The sequence below is a fragment of the Micropterus salmoides genome, unplaced genomic scaffold (assembly GCF_014851395.1).
Source record: "Micropterus salmoides isolate LMB-PRFRI ecotype aquatic unplaced genomic scaffold, ASM1485139v1 Ms_hic_scaffold_23, whole genome shotgun sequence".
Classification (NCBI taxonomy): domain Eukaryota; kingdom Metazoa; phylum Chordata; class Actinopteri; order Centrarchiformes; family Centrarchidae; genus Micropterus; species Micropterus salmoides.
The window spans coordinates 20,698,557-20,714,815 of NW_024041484.1; the positions used below are offsets into that span (position 1 = coordinate 20,698,557).

At 39.8% G+C, this 16,259-nt stretch overlaps 1 protein-coding gene across 1 annotated transcript in view; it reads right to left on the bottom strand.

The window, feature by feature from the left end:
• Positions 1-13,696: 13,696 nt before the first annotated feature.
• The window catches only part of nrip2 (nuclear receptor interacting protein 2), a 29,848-nt gene continuing 27,285 nt past the window's right edge, over positions 13,697-16,259 (bottom strand). The window contains exon 6 of the mRNA XM_038738926.1: positions 13,697-16,223. Within this exon, the coding sequence (XP_038594854.1) occupies positions 16,107-16,223 (117 nt within the window). The 3' untranslated portion in view covers positions 13,697-16,106. The remainder of the gene's footprint in view (positions 16,224-16,259) is intronic.

The window sequence follows — 16,259 nt, forward strand, 5'->3', positions numbered from 1 at the left end:
TAAAACATTTCTATCTAGGCTATCCAGTAAATATCATATAAATAGGACTGAATAGGGAATATAATAAGAACTTAAAGCCAAGCTAGCAGCTCCTTGAGGCTGTACTTGCACTTGAACTAAATGCAAATGTCAGCATGCTAACATGCTCACAATGCTAATGTGGATGTTTGGCAGGTATAATCTTCACCATGTTCACCATCTCTTAGTGTGTTAGCATGTTAAAATCTGGCAATTAGCTCAAAACACAAAATACTGAGGCTGATGAGAATGTTATTAGTTTAGGTATTAATATTTGGTCATAAACCAAAGTATTGAACAAATTAAAAATTGGACCTAATGATGGCACTAGATACACTTTAAGAGATCACCAAAGTTGTTCAATTTAACCTGAGGAGGTCATGAATATGTGGACCAAATTTCATGGCAGTCTATCCGATAGTTCACTCACAACCATATATATGTCTCCTTCATGGTGGCACTAAAGGAAAAGTCAACAGATCACCAAAGTCAGTGGGATTCATCATCTTGCGATCATGAATGTCTGAACAAATTTTTATATCAATTCATTTGATTGTTGAAACATTTGTCTCATTGTGTCAGTATGACTGAAATTGCTAGCATGGCTGAAGTTACTGTCTAAGATCAGTGTCTAACATTAAAGGTACGGCTTTGTTTATGGAAGCCACAAGCCAAAAAAAAGTTGTGACTTCAACATATACCATGGCTTTGATGTTTATTAAAGACCACTGCCATGAGACATTTTGCTGAGTAATAAACCCATCACGAGGAGTCAAGTCTATAGAACCTGACAGCATGCAACCACACTCCCCTTGGGGCTTCTCTGTACATGCTCTTCAATAAGTGGATGCTGCAGTCTTGCTTGTTATCAGATAAATATTATATAAACACTTTTGCAGCTTCACATTTTCTCATCTGACACATTTAAGGAATGTGTGAATAAAAAATAAATTCAAGACATTAAGTTTAGTCTTTATGAAAAAACCTTTAATAAACTGAATAGAGACAGAATTATCATGCTTTCATCCAGCTTTAAAGGGTCTTTATAAACTTATTTTCCAAAGACTTGTAAGCTTAATCTGCAAAAAGAAATGCCCGAAATGAAGAAAATCTCCTTGGTGAAGTGAACATGAGCTGACAGCCCACCCCCGCTCTTAAAGCACACAATCTGTTCTACTACTACTAAAAGTTTATTTGTTCTAAATGCTGCAGCTAGGATATTGACAAAAAACAGCAATTTGATCATATATCTGTATAACTGTCCTGGCCACTCTTCACTGGCTACCAGTGCAAGCTAGAGCTAATTTTAAGGTCCTAATTTTAACATATAAGGTTTTGCATGGACACCATACAATCCCATATACACCAGCACTCCCTCTTCACTCTCTCAATGCTGATCTCCTGGTAATTCCTTCTGATAACAAAGAAATAAGTTGGTTTCGGAGCATTTGCCCACCGCGCTTCTTATCTTCGGTGCGACCTGTCACTCAAAGAAGCACTATCGGTAGAGATTTTTTAAGACCGAAGTCTTACCTCTATTCACTCCGTTACAGCCCACCCTAAACTCATTCAGGTCCATCACCTTTGAAAAAAAAAACATGAACGTATCATCTTCTATCTTGAATTTTTGTCCTTTATATTTCCTTTTTCTAATCCTTATTTTTCACGCTAGTCTTGCATTTTGCTACACATATTACTTGTATTTGTGACATAGACTTGAATCCTTGAATTTGTTGGTCCCGTGTGTCTAAATGAGAGGAAAATAAGCACTGAAGCCCCATTGCAAAACATTGAACAGCTGTAATCATTGCCTGCCATTTATGTAACCCTGTACCCATTTATGTAACTTAGTTATAATCCTCATCAATCAAAATACTTTTTGACCCATTGTCTCGTCCATATAGCTGAATATGCTGAATATGATTTCAGAGAAATATATGCAGCTATTATGTTTGATTGTACAACCCATGTTGAACCAGCCTACGATGGCGAGTGATTCACTCACCCACAGAAACGCTATTCATTTACATGTCTTGTACACCTTGAATACAATGTTGATGAATCACAAATTGCAGGGATGTGTCTTTTTGCTTCAATGAGGATAATTATGCCCAGGCTTTAAAAGAACATAATTCAGAGTTTCGAGCTAAAGCTCATCTTCAGACTTTAAGACGCTGCAGGAGGAGAAATGACAAGAACACATGGGAGTCTTAATGCAGTTCAATGCAACAAATCTTGCTGTAGCCTTGTAATGCACATAATGTTCAGCTTGTATTTAGGAGCCGAAAATGTGACTACCTTAATACTTCAATTAATAGGTCAGGCTTTTATTTGCTTCATTCCCTGCACTCACTCTGCCTACATTTGGGACAGGCCTTTAATTCCTTTTTCACAAAACTGCTCAGCAAAGATGTGAAATAGTCAACTATCATTGTGTTTATTCCAGCCAGAATGAATATTACTTTTAAATAATTAGGCTGTCGGATAACATATCAATTACAAATCATTGATTTGATCTAGTGTTGAGAGACAGTCCAGCTAGGCCAACCTCAAGCACAGAGAGAGAGACCAACAGTGTTATGAGTTGTAGTTTTTTCCCTGTGAGTTTGAGTTTTTGCCATTGTTTTATATGTCTATCTATTTGCCTGTTTCTCTAGTTCCTTGTCCTTAGTAGTTTATGTCTTGTCTTTTATCTTAGCTCTTGGTCCTGTGTTTTAGTTCTTTGTCTTTGTTCCCAGTCTTGTGCTTTGGTTATGTTTTTAGTATTTACTTCTTGTTCCTCGTCTGCATTATTTTAGTTTAGTCTGCTCTGTATTCTGTGTCTTAGCTCCTTTTTCTGTGTCTCGGTTCATGTCTTATGTCTTCGTGTTTTTGGTTCTGTCCTATGTCCAGTATCAGTTATTAGTCTGTTGTGTTTTGGGTTTCACTCATGTCCGTCTCTGTCGGTCACCTGTGTCTGTCTTCTTGGTGTTTTAGTTCCCTGTTCAGCGTTTTACTTAGCTTCAGTCTGTGTTAGTTTTGTGGGGATATGTCTGCTTGTGCCTTTATTAGTTTATACTTATTCCACTGATCTGTTATGTGTTCAGTAATCTGTCATGTCTGTTCCCACCAGTATCCCTCTGCCTGGCTGTCTCTGTTCTCCCCTCTGCTCTCTCTCTGCCTCGTTAGCCTCATGTCTGTCACCTGTGTTGCTCCCGCCCTGCTCGTGTATATATATATATAAAACCTGGTGTCAAGTCTTTGTCGCGTGTAGACGCTCAGTCATAGAGTCCAAAACCTGATTTTGGACTCTGTTGATCAGCCACTCTGCCTGTGCTTGCCTTTAGTTTGTATTAAACCCCTTTGAACTGTACCTCCCCTGCCTTGAGTCCTGCAGTTGGGTCCTCCAACCTGCCAACCTGCCTCTCCACACCACAACTCCTGACAAACAGACCATATAAATTTGAATGATTAATACTTTGGTGCTCACTGTTGCCATAAATTGAACTGGATGATTTCTTGTGGAGAATATATCTAATGATGTGTAGCATGTCCATATTGACAGAAGTCAATTTATTTAGAAATTTATATATGTGCGATCTAAGCAGCTTAGAATTAGCTTAAGAGGGCAACCCAATGGGTTTTCAGAAATTTTATACATCCAAAAAACTTATACAAAAACCAGACCATGGCTTCTAATTGAGACCTGTGATTATTTGTCAAAATGTGGCGCCACACCAGGGGCCTCATTTGTAAACGGTGCGTACGTCCGAAACAGGGCTGGAAACGTGCGTATGCCACAAACAAACACCCGATTGTTTGATTTTCCCTGAAGTGCGCAGAAAAAAACATAATTTAAGATAATTTACAGCGCACACAAACAGAACCAGATTTAGGATAATAAACACAAACGGACATCTGTTTCTGCAAAAGAACGCCTCAAATATGTTGAACAGTTTAATCAGGAATCATTAATAGGGTACTTGCATGCAGTGCAATTCATTCTAATAAATAGGGTGAACAGGAGGACAAATTACATTTAAATTGATGCCGTTTTCAACGCGTCAGTCGAGCAATTACGAGTGCACAGTTCCAGATAGGCCTGTTGTTGTCACTTGTTTGTTGCCTTATCGAGCCAAACGCTGTGCACCAGCGTGTGGATGTGATGAGCTGCTTGTGAAAGCACATTATGGAAAATATAACACTATTGTTAAATAATAATAAAAGTAAATCTTTCAGCTTATGTCATTTAGCCTACAACAAGTCATATTTCTTTTAACTCATCAGCAGCCCCTTCCTATTCTTCTTCTTCCTTCTTTTCCTCTTCTTCTGGTCTGTTTTTCTCGTTCCTCTTCCTCCTCCTTCTCTTCCTCATCTTCCTCTTCCTCTTCTTCCTCCTCTTCCTCTTCTGGTCTGTTTTTCTCTTCCTCTTCTTTCTCTATTTCCTCCTGTTCTTCTTCTGGTCCATTTTTCTCTTCCTCCTCTTCCTCCCCTTCTTCCTCCTCTTCTTCCTTTTCCTGTTTTTCCTCCTTTTCTTCCTCTTTCTCTTCTTCCTCCTCCTCTTCCTCTTGCTCCTCTTCTTCCTCTTCCAATAGAATCTAATATTGTTTGAAATGTGTCTATGTCTCATAAAACCTGACTGTGTCTCATCAATATTCAAATCCAGAGTCCCCTTAAGTCTCTTTGCTAATAACAAAGCCAGAATCTTATAAACATTATTAAGGAGAGAGATTGGGTGCCAATTATCAATTAACAAAGTGTCTTTCTTGGGCTTGGGAATAAGCGTTATTAAACTTTGAGTCATAGTGGGAGAGAGAGCATTTTTTTCAATACTTTCTATGAAGACCAAAAGCTAAAAAGGAGTTAGTTGTTCAGCAAATAACTTTTCTGAAGTAATGCCATCAATTTCAGGAGATTTGGTGTTTTTCAAGTGCCTAATAGACTCAGCAACTTCTTCAATGCAAATAGGTTCATCACATAGCATAGAGTCTGCCTTACTGGTCATTTTAACAGTCTTCAGCGAGTCAAAGAAAAGCTCTGTGGATTCCTGTGAAAAATGCGACCCATAAAGTGATCTATAGAAATTACTACAGTATGGAGCAATGACTTTTGGATCATCCACGACCACACCATCAATGAGTAGTTTATGAATAGTGTTGTTAACATAATTAGATTTTTCAAGCCTGAAAAAGAGATCTAATGAAGGCACCCTCTGCTTTTAATCCATACATTTCATTTGTTTTGCAATGCAGACAGTTTTAGTTGTTCCTCCTCAGAGAGACATTCGGGAAATCTTTGAGAAAGAGATGCTATACTGACTACAACATCTTCTTTATCAGCTCTTCTGGCTTTAGCAACAGTACTACAATGTTTCCTAAGATATTTGGCAACTTCAAACTTAAAAAGCTCCCAGTATTTACAATAAGATCTTTCAATACAAGATTTTCCCCAATAATGAGTTCCCTGACCTTACACTGAACTATTATGCTATTTAATAAGGAGCTGTTCAGCTTCCATTAAGAGGCTCTGCCAATATTCGAATCAGCTGACAACCTGATATTAATGCAAATTGCTATATGGTCAGTAAGTGAAGTAGGTACAATACTTGCAGTGATGCAGTCTTGATCTGCAGAGTTTGATATAAGCCAAATATCTATTCTAGACCATCTGGAACCTGTTTTGTTGCTCCATGTGTATGACCTGTTAGATGGGAACTTGAACTAAGACCGAATTTGTCCATAAACTGCAATAATTTAGCGTTTAAGTTGTTCGGCTCACCAGGGGGCCATCTATCAAGAGCATCTATTGTAATAGAGACTCCTGAAAAAAGCAACAATCTGTTCGATATTGTTTAGAAAACAAGAATAAGGCCTTTCGTTTCACATTGTTTCTCAACCCCCTAGCATTAAGAGAAATAACAGATAAAGACAAAACAACAGAGATGAAAGTCAATCAGATACCACTCAGGTGCAGTGAACGAAGCTGCAGAGAACAATGAGCTGCTAAAACTCACAGTGAAAGCCAGAACCTATAACAATAGGGTTGGTCATAGAGCTGCCAGTAAAATGCTGTACTGACGCCAGAGGATGTGTTAGGGAGTTCAGAGTATGAAAATATTATATACAAGAAAAAATATTAACAAGGTATACAGGCTTAGCCAGATCCATTTAAAGTAAAGAAAATAAACACAAAATGAAAACCTGCATAAAGGAGGAAAAGCGTCTTCAGATTGTGTCTCAAGGAGAAATCAATACCAACAAAAAGTGTTCTCCTTCTCGCCCTTTGTGTAATGTTACAAAACAAAAATGGTGAATCCCCGAGAAAGTCAGTAAAGCAAAGAATTAAAATAATGCAAAGTCACCAGTGCTCAGTCCCACAACAAAAAAAGCCTGTCCATTAAGGTAAACACAAAGTATTATGGGGGAAGAATAATTTCAGACCCACTGATGAACCCTCGTCCCCCAACGAAGTAAGCCGTTTTACCTTCCTCTCGTACCTTTTTGATCGCTGGCCATAGGTTACTTCTCAACTCTGCCACGGAGCGGAGGCCATGGCTTTGGAGGAGCGCGTTACCTTTTGCAGCTTTCCAGACAGCATCCCTGTATACTCTAGTGGAAAATGGGATGACAATTCCTCTGGGCTTCGGGTCAGTTTGTCCTGTTTTTTGTGATTCCATCGATGTGCAACATCAATGGAATCTGGTAGCACTGCCTGACAGATGCGGATAACCTCCTGCCACACATTTTCGCCATCCTTTTCGGGCACTCCATCAAGTTTCAAGTTCCATCTTCTCATGTAGCCTACTGCTCCAGCTCTGTAAGCCGTCTTCGGTCTACAGTCGGTGGGGGGGGGTGATGGCGCAATGGATAAGACACATGCCTTTGGTGTGAGAGACCCGGGTTCAGTCCCCCAATGTGACCCATCCACCATTGTGTCCCTGAGCAAGACACTTAACCCCTAGTTGCTCCAGAGGCGTGTGACCTCTGACATATATAGCAATCGTAAGTCGCTTTGGATAAAAGCGTCAGCTAAATGAATAAATGTAATGTAATGTTTTCTCTTCCAGTTTTCCCACATTATTTTCAATGGTGGCCACTTTCCCTTTGACATCTCTGATTTCAGCACATGTAAATTCCACCGTCTTTTTCAAGCCTTCTATCATTAAGGTGTTTGCACTCACCATTTTCTCAATAGCATCAGACCGGCAGTTAATGAGCGCAGAAAGTGTGGCCACGACGTCTGAGTCCATGGTTGGTTTTTGGGGGGCTGGAGGTTTGCTTGGAGTTACTGGCAACGAGGGAAATTCCTCAACATCAGACATGGAAAAAGCAACTGAATCCACAAGTCCAACACTCGCGTAGTCGTGACAGTTGTCAATAAGTACGTTAGTAACGTTGTCTCGGCTAGCTGTAGCACGGTTAATGCTGGTCTGATCTTTTCTCTTTTTATCGCAACCACCCAACAACATGTCGATATTGCAGCCACCCACTCCTTAAACTGGTCAGCAAGGTGAAAAGGAAGGACAGTGAAGTGCCTGGCTTAAAAAGGCTATTTCACAAACTCTCTTTAAAAGTTGGTGCACAGCTCAAAAAGCGCGTTAGTTCAAGCCGCCATCTTGGCTCCTCCTCTTTTCTTCCTCTTCTTCTCGTCAGATTTTCTCCTTCCTCTTCCTCCTTTCTCTTCCACTTCCTCTTCTTCCACCTCTCCACCTCTTCCTCCACTTTCTCTTCCTCCTCTTCTTCCCCTTCCTCCGCTTCCACTTCTTCCTCCTCTTCTTCCTCTTCCTCCTTCTTCCACTTCCTCCCCTTCTTCCTCTTCTTCTGGACAGAAGTTCTCTTCTTCCTCTTTCTCATCCTCTTCCTCTTTTCCTCCTCTTCTTCCTCTTCCTCTTCATTCCTCTTCCTCCCCTCTTCTTCCTCTTCTTCCTCCTCTTCCTCTTCTTCTGGTCCAATTTTGTCTTTCTCTTCCTCCGCTTCCACTTCTTCCTCCTCTTCCCCTCTTCCTTCCACTTCCTCCCCTTCTTCCTCTTCTTCCTCTATCTCCTCCTCTTCCTATTTTTCCTCCTTTTCTTCCTCTGTCTCTTCTTCCTCTTCCTCATCTTCTTCCTCTTCCTTTTTTCCCTTTTCTTCCTCTTTCTCCTTCCTTTTCCTCCTCTTCTTCCTCTTTTCCTCCTTTTCTTCCTCTTCTTCTTCCTCTATTTCTTCTACCTCCTCTTTTTCCTCCTCCTCAATTTCTTCTACCTCCTCTTCTTCCTTTTCTTCTTCTTCTGGTCCGAATTTCTCTTCTTCTTCTTCCTCTTCTCTACATTAAGTACTTTATACTTTTACTTCACTACATTTCCAAGGGAAATATTGACTATTTTACTATACATTTACATGAGAGCTATAGTTACAAGTGACATAGATTTTACATTAAAAATGTTAGAAATAGTTTAAGGTTGAACAATTGGTTTCTGACATTTTCAGCTTGTGAACTTGCAAAAAGGAGATTTCCCCTCTAGTCTTGGTCTCTTTAATTTCAACAATTACTCGAAATTAAACGGTAAAATACAAAATACATAAAATACATCATTGGTCTTAAACTTTTGGTAATCTGATGCCCATATCAACAGGACGGCATTGTCATTTTAAAAGTACAATCACTTTACACTTTTACGGTCAAGGTTTGGTTAGGTTTAGATTTTGGGGTTTGTTTAGAAAACATCTTGATTACTACTTTATAAAGGTTAGGGGACCTTTGCTGTCATGGTTACAGTAGTAAACAAGTCGTCAGGATTAGGGAACAGTTGTGGATATGGGTATATCCATGTTGACTGTGAACAGTGGTCTTGTCAAGTAAATTTTATTTATATAGCCCAATATCACAAATTGGCCTCAAGGGGCTTTACAATCTATACAGTATATGACCCCCTCTGTCCTCAGAACCTTTCTTTGAATAAGGAAAACCTCCCTCCACCAAAAACATCTTACCGAGTTAATCTAGTTAACATCATATTACTTGCTTCCAATGGACAAGAGTCATAATAACTCATTTTTGGGCATTTGCTGAAATGACTACTGCTGTTTATCTTGGGAGAAACTTTCAACCCCATTAATCATCTCACAGCCCATCAGATTTATGTTGTGGAAGGAGCTTACCCCTAGGTTGGGAAACCACTGGACTTCATGATCTAAAATAGTTCAAACTAGCTACTTTTTTTTAAAGGCATGATTTCTGCTTGCAATGTAGTATTTTTTACATTTTTGCATTGGTATATTCTTCCACCCCTGGTGTCGAGACAGATTCTTTGTGATCATATTTTAGGCCGTATTTAGCAATGTTTCTGCAGTGAAATACGTCACATTGCGCCGCTTAACTCATCTTAACTCAACTTAATTTCTCTACACCACTCCTGCCAGTTTACATGAGCATCCCTTTCTTCAGCTTTTGCCCAGTGCCCATGCTCGGACCTGGTGGCACAGTAGGATGTGGCAGCTGAACCCCCAGCCTCCAAATGGGAGGAGGGGGCTTGGCACTATTTCTGTCACGTTCCATCAACAACTACAAGCCTCTGAGGGAACTGACACCACTGATAAACAGCACCCAATTTCATCTGCGTCAGGCTTAATTCTGCTGCGTTTCATCATCCCCTCATGCTCTGTAGGGGATAGCTGCAGAATGAACAGCACAACTGGCAGTTTTAATAGCCAGTGGTTTTATCTCAGCAGATTTCAGTCTGACTGGCTGCTTGATTATAAAGAGTGTTTGGTCATTATATAATACATGTTCTGGATGCAGTTAAAAATCCTAACCAGTGATTTGATCAGTGGAACAGTACGCCTCAAATGTGACTGACTAATGCTTCTTTTTAACTCGCTTTGACATAAAGTATGAAAGGAAGTCCATGCACAGCTGAACAGAAACATAATGTTTTAATTAATCCCACATCATTTTTATACATATGGGTTTTTTTTTTTGTAAAGTCTTTTCTAAGATGCAGTACAGAATCAATTTTGACACAGGGTTTTTGATACAGCAAGAAAAATAAGAATATTTCTCCCACAGAAAGGAGTTGTTGGTTGCTAAGGATGTAGTTGAACTTACGAATAGCATTTGCTATGCTTTTGTGGAAGTTCCTGCCATCTACTGTCTGTTAAAATGTACTTAACTTTTACTTTGTACCATAGCGGCCAACAGTTCACAAACTTTACCTGTCCAACACTTCAGGATGTGACAGAATGCACTTCTAAAACTAATGTCTGAATTCCCCGTCAGCAACTGTACTTTGAAATTAATGTTAACATAGCCAGCATGTAAACTCCAACACAATATGATTGTAGCAGTCTTCTTCTGCCCATATTCCCTACAGTCTAAAATTATAGACTTGCATGTTAATTTCTATGTGAATCTTTCCAGACGAGAGCTTAAATGTTTTCATTGTCTTGTTTCAAACCCTCTATGGAGGATCTCCCACTCACTGGCACTGTGTTACATAACAGCTTCACCATAGAGGACCTGGTCTGATCAATATTCCCCTAGCACTATACCTACCTCACGCTCTGGCGTGAAGGCTTGTGGGTCGTTCCCACTGAGTTAATCAAGCCTGCAGGGCTGCACTGTGTGTGTGTGCAAGGCTTCACCAGATGGAGGAAGTGATGCAAAGAGGGAGAAGATGCTATTGATGGAGATGAAGGCCAAAGAGAGGTGACAAGCAAAGTAAATAAAAAGGCTGTGATGAGGGTCGGGCTGGAGGAGTGGGCTAAGCTTATATCAAAGGTCTGTGACAAAGGCAAAGTCCTTCTGCCCACAGTAGCCTTCCACAGGCTCTAATCATGTAAAGCAGAGCATAAATCCAAAAAGTACACTGCATTATATGCATGCTAACAGCATAGCATTACAAAGTTGGTTGGTCATTCAGTCCGCCACTTTGTTTCAGACTGATATATTTTAACAAATATTGGGTGGAAATTAATTACACACATTTATGCCCTCAGAATGGGGTGTAGACTTTGGTGATCCTGTAATTTTCAACTTGCACCAGCACCAGGTCAAATTGTTTAATTTTCACACTCTCTGTATTGTTGTTTATGAACAAATTCTTGCAAAACTAATGACATTCCCATCAGTCTCAGCTCAACTTTGTGTTGATTGTGCCAATTAAGGTGGCGAATATGATAAATATTATACATGCTTAACTTCAAAATGTTATTGTGAGCAAATGTGTATTAATCTATTAATTAAGCACTTTGTAACTTGTTTTTGAAAAGTGCTCTACAAATAAGGATTATTATTATTATTATTATTATTATCTGCTACTGAAAATAGTCCCCAAACATTCACTATTTACTCCTGTTTGCAAAAACTCTACAGTGTCCAGCTGTTTTTAGAAATTACTGAGCCTTTAAAATGAAAAAAGAAATTTTTTGAGCAGTTTTCAAAGATTTACGACAGCTTGGGGTTGTGCTACAGATGGGATAGTGAATTCATTAAACACTGAGATGTGGTCTAATGTTTTGTTGACAGAAAAATATACAACAAAACTTGAAAAGATAGCTAAGGATGCTACTGCTTTATCTGTTTATTCATGACTCTGCAATTACTGTCGGCACAGAGATGAGAATACAATAACTATAACTCATGTAAGGTTTAGTTGTTTTATTGTGAGGGCATTTCCACATTCTACTCCTACACCTGACCTTGTGCACCAATAATTATCCATAAATACAATTACATGGGTGGGTAAACACGCAGGCAATGTACTGCAAGTCTGCCTGTGTAACCTCAGAGAATTAATTCCTCATGGATACTGAAAGCCTGGGGAGATCACCATGTTGCTGTGTGTGCTTGTTAGTCCTCCGGGTGGAGATTTATATTAGTCATCCCCTTCTGCAGTAACAATGTGCCTCCTCTACTGCAATCTCTAGTCAAGATCTGCTCTATAAATGAGAATAGCCTCTTCATGCATACTGTAAGGGAGGATGAGACATGTTGCTTTATGCATCACCTCTGCTGGACACATAAAACCAACCATTTAACTACTGCCTAAAGCTCAACTTAAAGATGAAAAAGACAACACATACCCTTTTTCTTCTTCTGTTTCATAACCGGTGAAGTGTCTGTGGTTTTGAGACAACCCTTCTTGCTATGCATTTGTCTAAAGGCACCATTACAAAGAGGAATAGTACAACCACAGTGTGTTTTCTCTGAGAACACTTGACTAACGTACTTTCCAAGCAAAGGAGTTACCTGCTGTGTTAACAGGATGTGGTGTGCAAAGTGACTAAAAACAAGGGAGGGGGCGTATTGAGGGGGATCTTCTCTAACAAGGCTTGTTGTAATTTCGTGTTCCTGTAATGTTGTTTTCCCCGTGTTCCCTGGCTTACCGGTGCTGGGAGCTGTCACACAGAGCCCAACAGAAAATAGCATCGCCTGACAGCTCTGACAAGATGAATGTGGATTGCTGTTTTGTGAGGCAACAGCCGTGTCAAAACAGAAATGAAATACCCCCAAAAATAATGAGGACGTCTACTGTTGTGACCGACTTTGTTAGACATTTCCTTAGCTGTACACCTTCAGGATTTAGCATCTGGTCTCATTAGTTTTGCAGTGTAATATTGTTTTTGTGAGCTTGTCACAGATGCTACAGCACATGGGTAGACTTTTGCTTTAAATCACAAAAATGAGGACTTTTCACGTTTGGACCTGGTAAATTCCCAGAACAAGACAGCAACAGACAGATATGCCTCTCCCAATATCACAGAGGCCAAGGAGAAGTCTTCAAATTACTTGGTTTGTCCAACTAACAACTAAGAACAAAATATTCCATTTAAAATTATATGAAATGGAGAAAAACAGCAAATAATCGCATTTGAGAAGTTGGTACCATGCAAATATTTGGCATTGTTTGATAAATTGGTTAAACATTATACAATTATACAATATACTTTAATACAGAAGTAATTATAAAAATGTTAAACACAAATAAATTATATGACTATAACTATATTCAATGATCAATGGAGCAGTGCTGAGGATGAATTTGAGTTTAAGAGTGTGATAGCATTGGGGGGGGGGGCTGCTGAAACTTCTATATCTCTTCCCAGAAGGCAGCAGGGTGAACAAGCTGTGGCTGGGTGGGTGCTGTCCTTTAGTATATTTTGGGCTCTGCATAAGGACCTCTACTCACGGATATCACTGATGTTTGGGCGATGGGTAGCAATGATCTCCTGAGCAGTTTTAATCATCCGCTGCAGAGCCCTCCGGCTGAAAACTTGGATTTGCCCCACAGGGCTACCAGACTTGAGACTTACTCTGACAGACTTGGGTTGTCTTCTATCTGTGTCACAGAAGAAGGGCAATGATGCAAGATGGGAACCGTAAATGGTCAGAGGGGTCAATTGCCAAAACCCTGTGGTGCTGTGGGAACATCTACTTTTTCTGTTCTGACATGACAAGGTTCTTTATATAGCAGGATGTACCAGTGAGGGGCACATATAAGGGTGTTTTGCAAGTACAGACCATGGGAATAGATGCAAGGTCCAATAAAACTGGCTGTCTCCTAATGGATCCCTCCCACAACCTGTCTGGTGAATCACATTTTTCAGACAGATGGAGATTAGAAATTTTAAAACGGCTGCTCTTTCACTTAATGTTTCCAAATAGGCCCATCACTCCCCTGTGCTGTGTCAGTTAATATTAAAATTATGAACACAAACAGGGCTAGCCAGAATACATACTTTATTAGGCAGAGAAAATACTGTTCAGAAGAGGAGAAACACTAAAAATAAATTTCTGTCATACATCGATTACTCTCGTACAGCGTAGGAAGGTCACTAGGTACATCAAGGAAAAACAAACCAGTCCTCCACAAAGAGGTTAGATGGATACTGTAGCACAGTCAAAAGCACGGCACGGCTCAGGTGTTTATTAAAGCAGAGCATGAGCTGAGGCAGTTCTTGATTCTCCACACCCTTTAAAACACTGGGAGATGAGAGAGGCAGGTGTCACTGTAGTGGGGAGTTGTTTCCTTTTCTCTTGTGACAGGCAAGTCAGCAAAAATGAGGCGTCAAAGTGAATAACATCAGCCAAAAATGGTGGTAAATACACAAAGTTCAAAGAACCGTCCTCTGAATAAAGAGAAAGATGAGCTTTAAGAGGGGCCTTGGCACAGAACGCAGCCTCAGCCGAGTAATGAGAATCTCCTCAAAGAGGCAGAGAGGGAAGGCAGCTGGGGTCAGCTTTTGGCAGCTTGTTGTGACCGGAGCTCGGTGGACCGGTTTGGGGAAGATCCTATTCCACTTTTTTCCCATGTGAAACAAAAGCCAAAACAAGGCAGAAAAACCTTGCTCAGACTCCTAACTCACACACAGGCACGCATAAACACACACATACAGCCCCTTCAGACGTTCAGCGTGACACAATCAGACTAGTACACAAACATGCAGACTTATACAAAGGCAGAACTTTACAAAGTCATGCAGATGGAATGTTTTTATATTTCTGTATCTGAGTCTGACTCATATGTTTTGCTGGCTGGCCTGAAGTCTATTTTTATTAGAAGGGGTTTAGAGAGAACTACTGTAATTTAGTTTAGGCATTCGTGATAGACTGGAAATGTGCTCCTGGAAAACGTTTGTCTTCTGATGGGGAAATAAAGAGCTAAGGGGCTTTACAAAGCTGAATATAAGTACATCAGAAATTGGCATTTTCCTCAGATGTCTTTCAAAAATCCAGATGAGAATCCATCTTTATCTCTTAAGGAGGTAGCCTGACCCCAACCTAATTAAACAACACTTCAAAAAACTTCAAGGCTTCTCAAAATTTCCTTTTAACACACTGGAAAGGGCATCCTGAGTAGGCTACCGAAACTTTTTAGATGAGTCCTGTTCATTTTTAAAGGACTAGTTTAACATTTTGGTAAATACACTTTTTCACACAACTGTTGGATAAATGTAAGGCTACAGCCAGCAGATGTTAGTGAAACAGCTTACTTCCAGAGTTGACAAAATCCACCTAAAACCAACTCTAAAGCTTACTCATGAAAACTAGTTAGCAAGCGAGCAGATGCATCAAAACAGTTGTTGCCATAAATTTCAAATGGTTGAAATATAAAGCTAAATGCAAAACATTTGCTATATAATGCTAAATGTAATGGTGAGACACTTGAAATAGTTAGCTAAAAGTAATGTATAAATGGTTGAAATTGCTAAAATTTATGGATAAACTGTTGAAATGGTAAGCTAAAAGTAACGGCTAAATAGAAGGGAAATACTAATTTATATGTCAGATAAATTGTTAAATATTTAAAGCTAAAAGTCATGTATAAATGGTTGAAATGTGCAGTTTCTGCACTCCAAGTGGTAGCAAATGCGAACTCGACTAAACTGACCTCAACATTAGTCCAGTTGTAAAAAAACTTTAAAACTTTAAAATCACTTCAAATGGGGGGTTGTGTGCTAGACTATTTCTCAGCCAGGTGTAGACTTCACCATAACACCACAACTTGATTGTTCGTACACATTAAACAGAGGTGGAGTATGTTAATTAGTGAGCTATAGAGGTGCTCGAAGGTGGACTTTGTTACCTTTTACACAGAGCCAGGTTAGCTGTTTTCCTCTGTTTCCAGTCTTTATGCTAAGTTAAGCTAACCAGCTTGAGGTGGTATCTTCTCATATGTGTCCCACAATATAGAACTATTCCTTTAACACTGTCTAAACTGAAACACTAAGGTTTAAAGTAATTCACAGCCAAATCACAAAATATTCCACTAAAGTTCACTTTGAATGAGTATAATAGTTTTTCCCTTTTAGAGAGCATCAGTGTATCCAAGCTGCTCAACAGAGCAATTGGTTTGAATATACATTATAATCATAAAGAATTATTAGACTCAGAGATTGGATTGGCTTTTAAGTGGCTTTCATCCGCTCTGTAAACTAGACTAATTTAATATAAGAGATAATCATGGTGAATGTCATAATTCTACAAACACAATGATGTAAACTCAAGAACGACGGTGGCGAATGCTCATCCATGTTCTGGCAGTGTGTGATCGAACGGTCCAGACACAAACAGCATCGCGCCACTTTGCTGCAACCAGTCGAGATTTGAGGAAAGTGGTCGCTGAGTCGGGCTCACAGGTTCTCGTTGGTGTCGTGTTGGCACTTGCTGTCTGTCAAAGGGTTCAGGAAAGGCAGCTCCTCGCCGCAGCCCTGCAGCTTTAGGACCCGACTGCTCAGGTCCAGGCAGCACTTTGAGAGGACACACACAGTGAAGCATAATTATTA